Genomic DNA, 16,870 nt, shown 5'->3' with positions numbered 1-16,870 from the left:
AAAAAAAAGTAGCAGCTTATCGTACGGCAACCATACGAAGATGAAGTATTAATCGTGGAGGCAGAGTCTGAGGTAGTGCTGCGGTCTTTCATTTGTTTTTGCCGCGATACTTCGCATTTTGATGACGCACACAGTTGTGCGACTCTGTGTTGGCTGCTGTTGCCAAATTGGCTGTTTTCCCCCTATATGATAAGGCCCGTTTACGGTGAGCTTTTGCCAGGTTTTCGACTGGAAGGCTCGGAAATGTGGCACCCTCTTAAACAAGGTTAGACTGTGAGAGCGCCGTTCACCAACACCAGAATGAGCGCCGCTCACAGTAACGTTCATCAGGCAGAAATACAAAATGTTCAGTTCACGTTCACCCAAAATATGAACAACTTCATGAACGAGCGTTAATTGAACTCGTTCAGGCACAACACTGGCAATAGCTACAACAAAACCCAAACGCATAGATTGCTCATAATCACCACACACTGGGATACGGGACAAGCAGTAATGAATGGAGTGTGTTGATGAGATGGGTGTCTTGAATAACTAAATATTGTGATTAACCGATTTGTCATAGGTTAATCGGACAGTTTGAAATATCAAGCAAATATTCCACACAAAGTCCTACCTCTTCTGATGCCCTCCTCCTGTCAGGTAGCACGAGAGTGTTTGCATGGCTGCCAGGTACTATGGTAGATCCAATACTCATTCTGGGTCCAACTAACATGTATCTTTTATCTCCAGATCTGTACTGAATGCTGTGACACAGTGTTCCATCATAATTTGTCTCCTGTAGATATTTAGAAGTATAGTCTGTTGATTTGGAGCACTGCATTGCAATCAGCACAATAATACTGACAATGAAAAGTACAGAAACTCCTCCCAAAGTGATCATCAAGTAAAATGTGACATTGTCCTCTTCATCCAGTTTTGTTGTACTTTTCACATCAGATGCTGCAAAAGCTTCTTTGGGTTCCACAAGTTTGACAATCACAGTAGCTGTTGCTGACAGTGAAACATTCCCGTTGTCTTTGACCAGTATGACCAGTTTGTGTTCAGCCTCGTCTGTCTCTGTGAATGAACGAAGTGTCCTGATCTGTCCTGTGTAGCGGTCCAAACCAAAGAGACTGTGGTCAGTAACTTCCTGCAGTGAGAACAACAACCAGCCGTTATATCCTATATCAGCGTCATAGGCTCTGACTTTAGTCACCAAATGTCCTGCGTTGACATTGCGGGGAATCTCCTCCACACCTTCAGCAGAGCCGTTGGAGCTGTGTGGATACAGGATGACTGGAGCGTTGTCGTTCTTATCCAGAATGAACACGTTGACTGTGACGTTGTTGCTTAGTGGCGGAGTTCCTGAATCTGTGGCTACAATGTGGAACTGGAAAGTTTTCAGAGTCTCAAAGTCGAAACTTTTCATCGTGGTAATGTGCCCATTTTCTGGCTGAACATTTAGAAAAGACATCACATCATTTGGACTCCCTTCTCTGACTATATGATACGTAATGGCTGCATTTTCATTCATATCCTTGTCAGTTGCACTTACAGAAAAAAGTACTTTTCCTGCAACATTATTTTCAAGCATGTAAACTTGTAATGGATTCTCTGAGAACCATGGGCTATTATCATTTACATCTGTGATCTGAATATTAAAGGTTTTGAAAGTAAATAGTGGAGGTTCACCACAGTCTGTAGCCTTTATATTCAATTGATAATTTGACACCTGTTCTCGATCTAAAACTCCCTTTGTTACAACTGAATATATGTTTTCCTTATACGATGGCTTCAATTCAAAAGGCCCATCTGAGATTAAGCTTGTTATTATTTTCCCATTTACTCCAGAATCTTTGTCTGTCACACTCAGCAGTGAAATGACAGTGCCAGGCTTTGAGTCTTCGGAAATTGTATTAGACAGTGATGTTACTTCTATTTCAGGGGGATTATCATTGACATCTTTAACTTTGATAATAACCCGACTCCCCCCTGTCATTGGGGGTGTTGCTTTATCCGAAGCCTCAACATCTAGTTTATAAACGTCATTTTCCTCATAGTCTATCAAACCCTTTACTTTAATCACCCCGCTTAATCTGTCCAACTCAAAAAGTCCATACACATTTTTTCTCAAGGTTTTGATAAGACTATATTCAATTTCTCCATTGGAGCCTTCGTCTGCATCAGTTGCGTTGATTTTAAATACTGAAGTGCCAATTGGTACATTTTCTTGTATTTCAATTTCATAAATCTCTTGAGTAAATATTGGTCGATTGTCGTTAATGTCCAAAACAACAATGGAAACATTAAGTGTACCTGTTTTTGGAGGTTTACCTCCATCAATTGCTGTGACAATTAAAATGTGTTTGCTTTTTTGTTCTCTATCTAACGACTTCTTGAGCACTAAGAATGGTATTTTGTCTTCATCACCTTGACGGATATCTATTTCAAAGTGATCGTTTGACGTCAATGTGTACGTTCTTATAGAGTTTATTCCAGCATCGGGGTCACGAGCACTGTGCAGCTGAAACCTCCGTCCTGGAAGCGTATGTTCCGCTATTTCTAACGTTTGCTGTTTTTCTGGAAAACTGGGCGAGTGATCGTTAATATCAATGATTTCTACCGTTACATAGTGCATTTCCAAAGGATTTTCAACGAGAATTTTAAGATCGATAACACATACACCGCTACCTTTACAGAGGTCCTCTCTGTCGATTTTCCTATGGACGTAGAGAGCCCCATTGTCTTGATTTACCTCGAAAAAAGCGTCCTTAGTTCCAGATACAACACGAAAACGTCGATCGGTCAGAGAAATAACGTCAAGCCCGAGATCTTTCGCAACATTTCCGACAACAGTTCCATCCTTAGACTCTTCTGGAACTGTGTATCTTATTTGAGCAAAAGCGTAATTCCCCAAAAGCAGCTGTAGAGACACATGGAAAGAAATCCAGTAAATCTTTGAGTGAACGTTTGTAGCAATCCCCATCGTTATCCGGTAACATAAAAAGCGAATCCCGTCACCACTACAAATGATACTGAGGAGTACATATGCTGAATGTCGCACATGTACGTAAACCACGGTCTGCTCACAATCGAATCAAGTACCGCAGTTCCCTAGCTCAAGAAGAAACAAAGGCCGAAAAGAGGGTGGTACGGTGGAGTCTGTTTTTTCTGATGTAATACTGACACCCAGAGGTATTTACGGTTGACCAAATTGAGTTGAAATGCCCAACATTTAGACAAAATGTAAAATAGCTTGTGTGAACATAATGTACCATCACTTTTTACCATCGAGTCTCGCCTCAGAAAAAAAATTATGCAATATTTCAACTTAAGTTTCCCCGTCTAATATAAACGATTTCCAGCCTAAATAAGCTCACTGTGCATATAACTCACTCCGAGAGAATACTAGCAGCACTTTCCAAATTGTACGCACGTTTGACATAACGCACACATCCAGGCGAATCATTTTACGTTTTCACTCTTGAAAATAAAAACATTCTAACATTCTAACCATGGATTTATTAAGAAGACGCCATTTTTCGGTTTGTGTGTCTTACTGCAAACCACTTTAGAACATGAGACATTAAGACGATTAGAATTAAACTTTTTTTGACTCCTTGCATCTCCAGGGTGGTTTTCACCACAGCTGCGAGGAAAAAGATTCCAATTTTCCTCGTAAATACCATACAAACTGACAGTCACCTTTCAGTTCTTCAAACACATTAATATTTAGTCCAGTATAGGCCTACAGTTGTCAAACGGTCATTTCTAAAATCGTCATATGAAGAAGCTTTTTCGTCTGTCAGGACCGTGGACAGCGCCACGACATGTCGCCCTGAAATGTGTTTATTTTTTGTAATTTGTTCTGTGCCGTAAAACTCATTTTACAACTTAAAAACCACCAGGGTCCAATACACAACCCTTTAGACTACGGACAAACAATATTAAAGCATTTTATAATTTCAGGTGAGGCATCAAGTGATGGTGACGAAACGTAAATATTGAATTGTCTGTGATGGAGAAGATGTAAAACACATTGTATGCATTTTTGGATATCTCATCGAAATACACTTCATATGGCTATAGTTTCAAGTGAATTTAAAGAACTGGGCTTACCTCTTCAGATGCCCTCCTTCTGTCAGGGAGCACTAATGTATTTGCATGGCTGCCAGGTACAATTGTAGATCCAATACTCATCCTGGGTCCGACCAACATGTATCGTTTATCTCCAGATCTGTACTGAATACTATGACACAGTGTCCCATCGTAATTAGTCTCTTGTAGATATTTAGAAGTATAGTCCGTTGATTTGGAGCACTGCATTGCAATCAGCACAATGATACTGACAAGAAAAAAAACGGAAACTGCTCCCAAAGTGATCATCAGGTATAATGTAACATTGTCCTCCTCGTCTACTTTTGCTGCACTTTTCACATCAGCAGCTGCAAAAGCCTCTTTGGGCTCCACAAGTTTGACAATCACAGTAGCTGTTGCTGACAGTGAAACATTCCCATTGTCTTTGACCAGTATGACCAGTTTGTGTTCAGCCTCGTCTGTCTCTGTGAATGAACGAAGTGTCCTGATCTGTCCTGTGTAGCGGTCCAAACCAAAGAGACTGTGGTCAGTGACTTCCTGCAGTGAGAACAACAACCAGCCGTTATATCCTATATCAGCGTCATAGGCTCTGACTTTAGTCACCAAGTGTCCTGCGTTGACATTGCGGGGAACCTCTTCCACACCTTCAGCAGAGCCATTGGAGCTGAGTGGATACAGGATGACTGGAGCGTTGTCATTCTGATCCAGAATGAACACGTTGACGGTGACGTTGTTGCTGAGTGGCGGAGTTCCTGAATCTGTGGCTACAACTTGGAACTGGAAAGTCTTCAGAGTCTCGAAGTCGAAACTTTTCAACGCCGTGATATGTCCACTGTTGGCGTTTATATTTAGAAAAGACATAATGTCTTTGTGATTACCCTCCCTCACAATATTATAAGAAATAACTGCATTATCGTTCAGATCGTTGTCCGAAGCAGTTACAGAGAATATCGGTTTCCCAGCAACGTTATTTTCATTGAGATAAAACTGCAAAGGGGTTTGTTTGAAATATGGACTGTTGTCATTAACGTCGGATATTTGGATGTTCACATTTTTAAAAGTAGATAACGGAGGGTCACCACAGTCAGTAGCTTTTACTGTGATTTCATAATGAGATACTTTCTCTCTATCCAAAATGGATTTAGTGACAATCGAATAAGTGTTTTCTTTATAGGATGGTTTTAATTCAAAAGGCACATCATTTGTGATACTTGAGATAATTTTTCCGTTGATACCAGCGTCCTTATCTGTCACACTGAGTAAAGATATAATAGTGCCAGGTTTTGAGTCTTCAGGCACAGTATTTGATAAAGATGTTACTTCTATTTCTGGTGAATTATCATTAACATCTATAATTTTTATTATCAGTCTGCACTCACCAGTTAATGGGGGCGTTCCTCTATCCGATGCTTCGACATCCAGCTCAAAAAGCTCATTTTCTTCGAAGTCCACTACTCCTGTTATAATAATGTCTCCATTTAATTTGTTTATTTCAAATATATCATAGACTTTCCGCCTCAAAGTTTTTCCGAAGCTGTATTCTACTTCTCCATTTGTGTCTTTGTCCGGATCAGTCGCATTCATTTTAAACACTGACGTGCCGACATTAATATTTTCTTTTATTGATAGTTGGTAAGTCTCTTGGCTAAATATTGGACGGTTATCATTGCTGTCAAGAACAATAATTGAAACATTCAATGTTCCTGATCTTTGAGGTTTACCTCCATCCACTGCAGTAACCAATAGAGTGTGTCTGTCCTTTTGTTCTCTGTCTAATGGTTTCTTCAGCACTAGAAATGGTATCTTTCCTGCATCGCTTTGACGAAGATTTACTTCAAAATGTTCGTTTGCCGTTAGTGTATAAGTGCGTATAGAGTTAATTCCTGCATCGGGATCCCGGGCAGTGTGTAGTTGAAAACGCCTTCCTGGTAACGTGTGTTCAGCTATTTCAAACGTCTGTTCTTTTTCGGGAAAATTGGGAGAGTGATCATTCACATCAGTAATTTCTACTATCACATAGTGTATTTCCAAAGGATTTTCCACCAGGATTTTAAGCTCTATTAGACAAGCACCGCTGCCCTGACATAGCCCCTCTCTGTCAATCGGATTCCCGACATACAATGCGCCGTTATTCTGATTTACTTCAAAAATCGCGTCCTTACTTCCAGACACGACACGGAACCGGCGATCAGCCAAAGAAACGATGTCGAGGCCAAGATCCTTCGCCACATTTCCAACTACAGTTCCTTCTCCTACCTCCTCTGGTATCGAGTACCTTATTTGAGCAAAAGTCCCTCTTCCTGTAAAAAGAAATATAGCCAATGGAAAGATATACCAAGAGCAGCCATTTCCTCCAGGTTTTGTATGCATCCTCATCGCCATTCAACAACGCTTATGTTCAAAGATTCCTTCAACACGGCCAAAATCTCTCAAGAGGTTGATTTTTGCATCTTCACAGAATGGACCACGAAAGCTGTTTGCTTCATGAGCTCCGCTCTGCTTCGATGACAAAGAAAGGCTTATTGAGTGAAGGATACGAGTCATTTCAGTTTCTCTGATGTAATGGTGACACCTACAGGTCAGAACCGAGAAAAGTGCAACGTTCCTGATGTCTGCGTCGAAGAGAGTGCAATTACTGTCGAGAAGAAATGTAAGACATCCAACTATAGAAACAGCCACATCGAAGCAATGCTTAGTGAGACGGGGATTTCAGGACCATGGACAGCGAAAGTCTGTTATCATCAGCAGTCTGTATAGAAGAAATTACTGTTGAGTTTTCTAGTATATAATTGTTTCCGAGAACTAGGGACAACAAATCACAAACTAAAAATCGCCTGTCTAAAGCGACTTTGTATGTGTTTGCCTGTGGTTATTATAACTATGTTAAGGTTTACAGAGTAACTGTAATTGATATACAAAAAAATGTAGATGTTATCTGTTATAGTACAAAGAAAAATGTGTAATCCGATTTCAGGTAGTTTTATAAAAACGAGTGTTGCTTACGAGGATAACATTTCAAAATGTAAATTAATGTACAACGGCGAAATCCACAGTGCCCAATGCGCACGCATTTCGCCATCTGACGGCACAAAACCAAAATAATGTGACACGTGATACGAACGTGACGGAAACACCCGATGAGCCTGGATCAGTGTCGGGGTGCGAACAAAAACACATTTATCCCTGTATAATAAACCGACATCACTTTGACTTCATGTCTGTAACTAGCTCAACATCAAAATGCTCTTTGCAGTCAACATCCCTGGACTCCAACTTAAAGAAACATCCAGAGATAAGAAGATTGAATATATCCCGAAATACACAGAAACTTAGTGAGCTAAAGACTACGTATACGGGTAAAACGCTTGTTTAAAAATGACAGACCAAGCGATATCAAAAATGGAGCAAAAAGAACAAGCAATCAGTGGTGGAATTTAAGTTAAAAGAAAAATGATGAAATTAGCATTGAGTTTGATTTTTTCTTTTTAATAGGCAACTGTGAGACTACAGTTATAACAACAATACTGTGAACTGCTACAATACTGACAGAAATCAGGCATGAAAAAAAATCTATAGGATATGTAGTTATATGGAAAGGGGGCATTTCAGAAAAAGGCAGCATGTGAAAAGCTTTTTTTTGATTAAAAACGAGTTTTGAAACTTGAGCATATTCTATGTTACTGTTAAAAATCAGTACTTTAACACACATGTCATTAAAATTGCGGTTTTCTTACCTCTTCAGAAGCCCTCCTCCTGTCAGGTAACACCAGTGTATTTGCATGGCTGCCAGGAACAATTGTAGATCCAATACTCATTCTAGGTCCAACTAACATATATCGTTTATCTCCAGATCTGTACTGAATGCTGTGACACAGCGTCCCATCATAATTTGTCTCTTGTAGATATTTGGAAGTATAGTCTGGAGATTTGGAGCACTGCATCGCAATCAGTACTATGATACTGACGAGAAAAAATACAGAAACTGCTCCCAAAGTTATCATCAGGTATAATGTAACGTTGTCGTCCTCTTCTACTTTTGCTGCACTTTTCACATCAGAAGCTGCAAAAGCTTCTTTGGGCTCCACAAGTTCGACAATCACAGTAGCTGTTGCTGACAGTGAAACATTCCCATTGTCTTTGACCAGTATGACCAGTTTGTGTTCAGCCTCGTCTGTCTCTGTGAATGAGCGAAGTGTTCTGATCTGTCCTGTGTAGCGGTCCAAACCAAAGAGACTGTGGTCAGTAACTTCCTGCAGTGAGAACAACAACCAGCCGTTATATCCTATATCAGCGTCATAGGCTCTGACTTTAGTCACCAGGTGTCCTGCGTTGACATTGCGGGGAATCTCCTCCACACCTTCAGCAGAGCCGTTGGAGCTGAGTGGATACAGGATGACTGGAGCGTTGTCGTTCTGATCCAGAATGAACACGTTGACTGTGACGTTTTTGCTTAGTGGCGGAGTTCCAGAATCTGTGGCTGCAACTTGGAACTGGAACGTTTTCAGAGTTTCAAAGTCGAAACTTTTCAATGCTGATATCTGTCCATTTTCTGAATTTATGTTCAGAAAAGAGGCCATATCATTGTGACCACCCTGTCCTCTCAGAACATGATAAGACAATGCCGCATTGTCATTTATGTCTTTATCATATGCAGTCACAGAAAATATTGATCCCATGGGAGCATTGTTTTCTGTCAAATATAATTCTAGCGGACTATGTGAAAACTCAGGGATGTTGTCATTTACATCTGAGACCTGGATGCTTAAAGTTTTTAGAGTGGAGAGTGGCGGCTCCCCACAATCAGTTGCAGTTATTGAGATGTCATAATGAGACACACTTTCTCTATCGAGGGTTTCTTTTGTTATCAACGAGTACATGTTTTCTTTAAATGACGGTTTTAATTCAAACGGTAAATTTTCTGTCAGACGACATAAGACTTTGCCATTCAAACCAGAGTCACTGTCTGTAACACTAATAAGAGCAATAACTGTTCCATGCTTAGAATCCTCTGGGACCATGTTGGCTATTGATGTAACTTCTATTTCTGGTTTATTGTCATTAACATCTTCAATCTTGATTATAACTCTACAATCTGTAGTCATGGGTGGCTGGCCTTTGTCAGATGCTTGGACGTCTAACTTGTAAACACGGGCAGCCTCATAGTCAATTTGACCTTTCACTCGAATTTCTCCTGTGTGTTTGTCTAATGTGAATAACTGCAATAGATTTGAATTTATATTACCCCCAAAATCATACTCAACATCACCATTGACCCCCTCGTCTATATCAGTTGCTTGGACTTTTATGATTATCTTATCTAATGCAGTATTTTCTTGTAATATAACAGAATACACTTCCTTTAAAAAAACGGGTCTGTTATCATTGATATCAAGAACTTTTATCGTCAGATTAAGATGCGCTGATTTCGACGGTGTCCCTCCATCCATAGCTGTTAAAATTAAACTATGATTTGTTTTTTGCTCCCTGTCTAAGTGCCTCTGTAGAACTAAAAACGGAATTTTGTCCTCTCCCCGATCTCGAATTTCGAGTTGAAAGTGATCGTTTTGACTGAGTTTATATCGCTGAACGGAATATATTCCAACATCTGGATCTTGTGCGCCTGGTAATTGAAATCGTGCTCCCGGCAATGTCGTCTCTGCTATTTCTATGATCTTCTCTGTTTCGATAAAACTCGGGCCATGATCGTTCGCATCTGTTATTTCCACAGTGACATAGTGGACTTCGAGTGGATTTTCAACAACAATTTTAAGATCTAATGAACAGACGACATTTCTATCACATATCTGTTCACGGTCGATGTTCCTGGAAGTGTACAAAACCCCGTTGCTCGGGTTTACCACAAAAAGCGTCTCTTGAGGTCCAGACACAATCCGAAAACGCCTGTTTGACAGTGTGCTCACATCGAAGCCCAGATCCTTTGCAACATTTCCAATAACAGCTCCTACTTTTCCTTCCTCTGGAGTCGAGTATTTTATCTGACCTGAAATCAGCTCCACATAACAAACGAGCAAAGACAAAAGGAATAACCGCGACCAGGACACCATCCTGCCTCTTTGTCCTTGATCTCCAAACAACAAAAATCTTAAAACAGAATCCATGAATTCGTTATTTGGAAAGCATCCCCCGTTGTCCAGAATTTATCCAACACAAAGACACGTTCTTGTAGAATCTATGCAAGTCATATCCGAAACGACAGCATTCTTTGTGACCGAGCGACGATTGCGCTTCACGAGGGGCAGTGTCTTGTTCAACCGAACCCGCATAGCGTTTCACTATTTGGTATAACACTGACACCAAGTGGATCAGCAAATTCTTACATTGAATAAAAAGGAGAAAATAGGCCTAAAATAGGAAACAAACTATAATCATTAATATGGCTCTATATAGTGACAGAAACACTCCAAACAACTACTAATAATAGATAGAGGTTACTCGAACAGAAACCCACTGCCATAACTTTCTGCACATGGGTAAAACGCTTGATTAAAAATGACAAACCAAGAGATATCAAAAATGGAAAGAAGAAAACAAGCAATGAGTGGTGGAATTTAAGTAAAAAAGAAAAATGATTAAATTAGCATTCAGTTTAATTTTTTTAATAGGCTACTGTGAGACTACCGTTCTAACAACAATGCTGTGAAATGCAACAATACTGATAGAAATTAGGTATGACAAAAATTTATAGTATATACAGTTATATTGAAAGGGGGCATTTCAGAAAAACGCAGCATGTGAAAAGCATTTTTGTGATTAAAAAACAAGTTTTGAAACTTGAGCATACTTTTACACGCATGTCATTAAAATTGCAGTTTTCTTACCTCTTCAGAAGCCCTCCTCCTGTCAGGTAACACCAGTGTATTTGCATGACTGCCAGGAACAATGGTAGATCCAATACTCATTCTAGGTCCAACTAACATGTATCGCTTGTCTCCAGATCTGTACTGAATGCTGTGACACAGTGTCCCATCATAATTTGTCTCTTGTAAATATTTAGATGTGAAGTCTGTGGATTTGGAGCACTGCATTGCAATGAGAACAATGATGCTGATGAGGAAAAGCAAAGAAACTGCTCCCAAAGTGATCATCAAATAAAAAGTGACATTGTCCTCCTCATCAACTTTTGCTGCACTTTTCACATCAGCAGCTGCAAAAGCTTCTTTGGGTTCCACAAGTTTGACAATCACAGTAGCTGTTGCTGACAGTGAAACATTCCCATTGTCTTTGACCAGTATGACCAGTTTGTGTTCAGCCTCGTCTGTCTCTGTGAATGAGCGAAGTGTTCTGATCTGTCCTGTGTAGCGGTCCAAACCAAAGAGACTGTGGTCAGTAACTTCCTGCAGTGAGAACAACAACCAGCCGTTATATCCTATATCAGCGTCATAGGCTCTGACTTTAGTCACCAAGTGTCCTGCGTTGACATTGCGTGGAATCTCCTCTACGCCTTCAGCAGAGCCGTTGGAGCTGAGTGGATACAGGATGACTGGAGCGTTGTCGTTCTGATCCAGAATGAACACGTTGACTGTGACGTTGTTGCTGAGTGGCGGAGTTCCAGAATCCGTGGCTACAACTTGGAACTGGAAAGTTTTCAGTGTTTCAAAGTCGAAACTTTTTTGCGCTGATATTTGTCCATTTTCTGAATTAATATTTAAAAATGGAGCAATTTTCATAACACCCTGTTCATGTCTAACTATATTGTAAGTTAGAGCTGCATTTTCATTGAAGTCTTTATCTAAAGCAGAGACTGAAAATATGGAGTTTCCAGGTACGTTATTTTCAACCAAATAAAATTCAATTGGATTATGCAAAAATTCTGGTCGATTATCATTAACATCTGCTACATCAATACTCAGGGTTTTAAATGTGGACAGAGGAGGCTGACCACAGTCTGTGGCTTTAATTGTGACGTCATAATGTGAAACTGATTCACGATCTAAATGCTGTTTTACAACTATCGAGAACATATTATCTTTAAAGGACGGCTTTAACTCAAATGGCACATCATCTGTAAGACTGCATATTATTTTCCCATTTAATCCAGAGTCCTTGTCTGTAATGCTTATTAAAGATACTACTGTTCCAGGTTTGGCATTTTCTGAAACTGTGTTTGACAGAGACGTCACTTCTATTTGAGGTTCATTATCATTTTTGTCTATGACTTTAATAATTATTGTGCAGTCTGCGCTCATCGGAGGCTGTCCTTTGTCAATCGAATGAAGGTCCAATTTATAAACATCCGCCTTCTCAAAGTCAATATCTCCCTTCACTTTGATTTCACCTGTATCTTTGTTCAAACTAAAAACTTCATATAATTTAGGGTCAACTTCACCACCAAAGAAATATTCAACATCTCCATTTGAGCCTTCGTCGAGATCAGTTGCTTTTATTGTAATTACACTTGTATCTGTTTGTACATTTTCGGGAATTGTGACTGAATATATTTCTTGGCTAAATGTTGGATGGTTATCATTTGAATCTAGAACAATCACTGTTACATTCAGAGTCCCTGATCTCGGTGGATTCCCACCGTCCACTGCTGTCAGGAGCAGTTTGTGCTCTTGGTGGGTTTCCCGATCTAGAGGCTTTTGCAAAACTAGGAAGGGTACTTTGTCATCTCCTCGTTCTCTGATTTGAATGGTGAAATAATCATTGTGGTTTAGTTTATAAACACGGATTGCATTACCTGCAACATCTGGGTCGCGTGCGGTCGGTAATTGAAAGCGTCTGCCTGAAAGAGTGGACTCTGAAATCTCCAATATTTTTTCTTCCTCTTGAAAGCTGGGCGAATGATCATTTACATCAATAATTTCAACTTCCACATAATGTATCTCCATGGGGTTCTCAGCTACCATTTTTAAGTTTTTTATGCAAGGCGAAACGCTTTGGCATAGCTCCTCCCGGTCAATTTTTCCAAGCACATACAGGACGCCATTGTTCGGATTCACTTTAAAATGAGATTCTTCAGCTCCCGAGACGACGCGAAACCTCCGCTCTCCCAAAGAGCTCATATCCAAACCTAGATCTTTAGCGACATTTCCGACAACAGAACCAACTTTTTCTTCTTCAAGGAACGAATATTTTATCTGAGCCGAAACCTGCTCCATGGGCCTGAGCATCACACACAGACTGACGGCGACCCACCAGGACTGGACTGCTCGTCTTTGTCTTCCTTGTAACATTGTATCCATTGGAGGTTCCATACAGAGATGAAGGTCACTCAAAAAGCATTTTAGAAAAACATCCGTTCCTCAGATTCCTCCCGAAAAAAAACACGTTAACTCGTCTGTCCGCTATTACTCGAGAATGTGATGTATTTCAAAAGAAGACCCCTCATGAAGGGGCAAGGCTGAAACCACGACAGCCCGACGCTGATATCACACTGACACCGTGTGGACAAGTTGCATTGAAATCACACATGCCATTTCAAACAAATATTTTAACAAGAGTTATTTGGTTTTATTCAATTTAAGCTGTAAATCATTGCTTGTGAATATTTGAACACAATGAAACAGAAGCAGACTGATACTAGATAAAAAAAACCAAAAACAAACGTCGTGAGGAAACACAAATCAGAACCAAGGACAGCGACGTGAACTAGAAATGTGGTTCTCCGGCGTCATTGGATTGAAGATGTGTTCATATAGCCAGCAAATATGTGGATATTGATAAACAAGGCAGACTAATGAAGATATGTATTTTGAAAAAAATCAAAGAAATAGATATGACAAGTTGTTTGGGGGGGTGGGGGGGGTGTTCTGGTGAGACAGAAATATGGCCTTTCACACTGTTGGTTAATTACTGAGTATGGATATAAAGCACGACTATGAAACCCAACAGACTTACCTCTTCAGAAGCCCTCCTCCTGTCGGGCAGCACCAGTGTATTTGCATGGCTGCCAGGAACTATGGTGGATCCAATACTCATTCTGGGTCCAACTAACATGTATCTTTTATCTCCAGATCTGTACTGAATGCTGTGACACAGTGTTCCATCATAATTAGTCTCTTGTAGATATTTAGAAGTATAGTCAGTTGATTTGGAGCACTGCATTGCAATCAACACGATGATACTGACAACAAAAAGCAACGAAACTGCTCCCAAAGTGATCATCAGGTAAAATGTGACATTGTCCTCCTCTTCTACTTTTGCTGCACTTTTCACATCCGAAGCTGCAAAAGCCTCTTTTGGCTCCACAAGTTTGACAATCACAGTAGCTGTTGCTGACAGTGAAACATTCCCATTGTCTTTGACAAGTATGACCAGTTTGTGTTCAGCCTCGTCTGTCTCTGTGAATGAGCGAAGTGTCCTGATCTGTCCTGTGTAGCGATCCAAACCAAAGAGACTGTGGTCAGTGACTTCCAGCAGTGAGAACAACAACCAGCCGTTATATCCTATATCAGCGTCATAGGCTCTGACTTTAGTCACCAAGTGTCCTGCGTTGACATTGCGAGGAACCTCCTCCACACCTTCAGCAGAACCGTTGGAGCTGAGTGGATACAAGATGACTGGGGCGTTGTCGTTCTGATCCAGAATGAACACATTGACTGTGACGTTGTTGCTGAGTGGCGGAGTTCCAGAATCTGTGGCTCCAACTTGGAACTGGAAAGTTTTCAAAGTCTCAAAGTCGAAACTCTTCAATGCGGATATCTGTCCATTTTCCGAATTGATATTTAGAAATCCAGTAATTTTCTGCGTAATCTGTTCTTCTCTGATTATATGGTAAGTCAGAGCTGCGTTTTCATTCAAGTCTTTATCTGAAGCAGAAACTAAAAATATGGAGTTTCCACGGACATTATTTTCAACCAAATAAAATTCAATTGGATTATGCAAAAATTGTGGCCGATTATCATTAACATCTGCTACATCAATACTTAGGGTTTTAAACGTGGATAGAGGAGGCTGACCACAGTCTGTAGCTGTAATTTTCACGTCATAATGTGAAACTAATTCGCGATCTAACTGTTGTTTTAAAACTAAGGAATACATATTATCTTGAAATGATGGCTTCAAATCAAACGGTACATCTTCTGAAATACTGCATAGAACTTTACCATTTAATCCACCGTCTTGGTCTGTTATACTAATTAAAGACACTACGGTCCCAGGTTTTGAACTCTCTGCCACTGTTTTCGAGAGAGAAGTCACTTCTATTTTTGGTTTATTGTCGTTTTTGTCAAGTATTTTGATCATCACTCTGCAGTCTGCACTCATCGGCGGTTGTCCTTTGTCAGAGGCATGGACGTCTAACTTATAGACGTCAGCTTTCTCAAAGTCTATTTCTCCCTTGACTTTAATTTCTCCAGTATTTTTATCTAAACTGAAGGTATCATAAATTCGTCGATCAAGCTGACCACCGAAAAAATATTCAACCTGTCCATTTGAACCTTCATCTAGATCCGTTGCTTTCACTGTAATTACACTCGTGTCTTCCAGCACATTCTCCGGTAATGTTATGGAATATATCTCCTGGCTAAAAGTAGGATGGTTATCATTTGAATCGAGTACCACTACTGTAACATTTAAAGTCCCTAATCTCGGTGGATTTCCGCCATCTAATGCTGTCAAAATTAATTTAATAACATCTTCTTTTTCCCGATCTAAAGATTTTTGTAACACTAAGAATGGTATTTTGTCGTCACCCCTATCTCGAATTTGAATACTGAAATATTCGTTTTGATTGAGTTTATAGACACGCACTGTATTGGTGACAACATCTGGATCGTGTGCAGTTGGTAACTGGAAACGCCTGCCCGGGAGTATGGATTCAGAAATTTCTAATATGTTTTCTTCCTCCTGAAAAATCGGCGAGTTGTCATTCACATCGATAATTTCGACTGCCACATAGTGTATTTCCATTGGATTCTCAGCTACAATTTTAAGGTTTATTAAACAAGGAAAAATATGTTCACATAGCTTCTCTCGGTCAATATTTTCGTGCACATACAGCACGCCATTGTTCTGATTCACTTCGAAGTGAGCATCTTCTATTCCAGTGACGATCCGAAATTGCCTTTCGTTCAGTGAAGATATATCCAATCCCAAATCTTTGGCGACATTCCCAACCACCGATCCCACTTTAACTTCCTCGGGAATTGAATATTTTACCTGAGATGAAACCGGGACAGCGCAGTTCATCATCACAGAAAAACCGAGAGCAAACCACCAAGCGAGCACTCCTGTTCTTTGTCCTCCGGCTTCCATAATTTGGGTCGAGATACTGATCAAATATGTCCTTATGCGTTCTGACATAAATCGATTTAGGGTGATGTAGGCAAAAATGTTTGAAAAATTATTCCATATCCGACTTGTTCCGTCCAAATTCCGGCTGCAGCTCTTTCTGTTGATGGTTTACTGAGTCCGTACTGTCGCCCTTAACACATGTAGAAGGGGTAGGGCCAAGTCTTTACTAAAACAGTTCATTTAGATATGACACTGACATCGTGTGGTCTGTGAACAACACGACTTTTTACTAACAAACCATTTGTAATAAAATATGTTTGCAATATCCCCAAAGTAATAACGGGTTTTTCCTTTATCGCCCTCAAATTCTACATTTACAGATTTAATCAGTTGTTTTCTACTGTGGGAAAGACTACTGCAAATTTCTCAAAAGTAGATTTTTTAGTGAACTGGCTGAACAACGTTCATCATTAAAACAGTAAATGTAATTCATAGAATATTGTTTGTCTGTGTTGATTTTCGCTTCTTGATTCTCCAGACCAAGTCTTCAACGATTTAAACATTTGTAAATGTTTTGCTGGAACTGTATTTG

At 40.0% G+C, this 16,870-nt stretch overlaps 4 protein-coding genes across 4 annotated transcripts in view; all 4 read right to left on the bottom strand.

The window, feature by feature from the left end:
• LOC308110671 (protocadherin alpha-C2-like) overlaps positions 1-16,299 on the bottom strand; it is a gene marked incomplete at its 5' end in the record, with an annotated part of 191,219 nt that extends 174,920 nt beyond the window's left edge. Inside the window, one exon of the mRNA XM_080465128.1 lies at positions 13,942-16,299. Coding sequence (XP_080321254.1) covers positions 13,942-16,299 — 2,358 coding nt within the window. The remainder of the gene's footprint in view (positions 1-13,941) is intronic.
• Positions 393-6,456, bottom strand: LOC308110873 (protocadherin alpha-13-like; the record flags this gene model as incomplete). The annotated part of the gene is made up of 3 exons (XM_080465493.1): positions 393-428; positions 617-709; positions 4,102-6,456. 3 exons carry the CDS (start codon positions 6,454-6,456, stop codon positions 393-395), a joined length of 2,484 nt encoding a protein of 827 aa, XP_080321619.1.
• LOC308110872 (protocadherin alpha-8-like) lies at positions 7,794-10,145 on the bottom strand (the record flags this gene model as incomplete). Its single annotated transcript, XM_080465492.1, has 1 exon — positions 7,794-10,145. One exon carries the CDS (start codon positions 10,143-10,145, stop codon positions 7,794-7,796), a length of 2,352 nt encoding a protein of 783 aa, XP_080321618.1.
• On the bottom strand, positions 10,899-13,277 carry LOC308110871 (protocadherin alpha-8-like; the record flags this gene model as incomplete). Its single annotated transcript, XM_080465491.1, has 1 exon — positions 10,899-13,277. The coding sequence occupies one exon, from the start codon at positions 13,275-13,277 to the stop codon at positions 10,899-10,901; it is 2,379 nt and encodes a 792-aa protein (XP_080321617.1).
• Positions 16,300-16,870: the final 571 nt, after the last annotated feature.

Source organism: Lipophrys pholis, assembly GCF_963383615.2.
Source record: "Lipophrys pholis genome assembly, chromosome: 6".
Taxonomy (NCBI): Eukaryota; Metazoa; Chordata; class Actinopteri; order Blenniiformes; family Blenniidae; genus Lipophrys; species Lipophrys pholis.
Note: the sequence above shows the minus strand (reverse complement) of the source record. Positions and strands in the feature narration are given on the sequence as shown.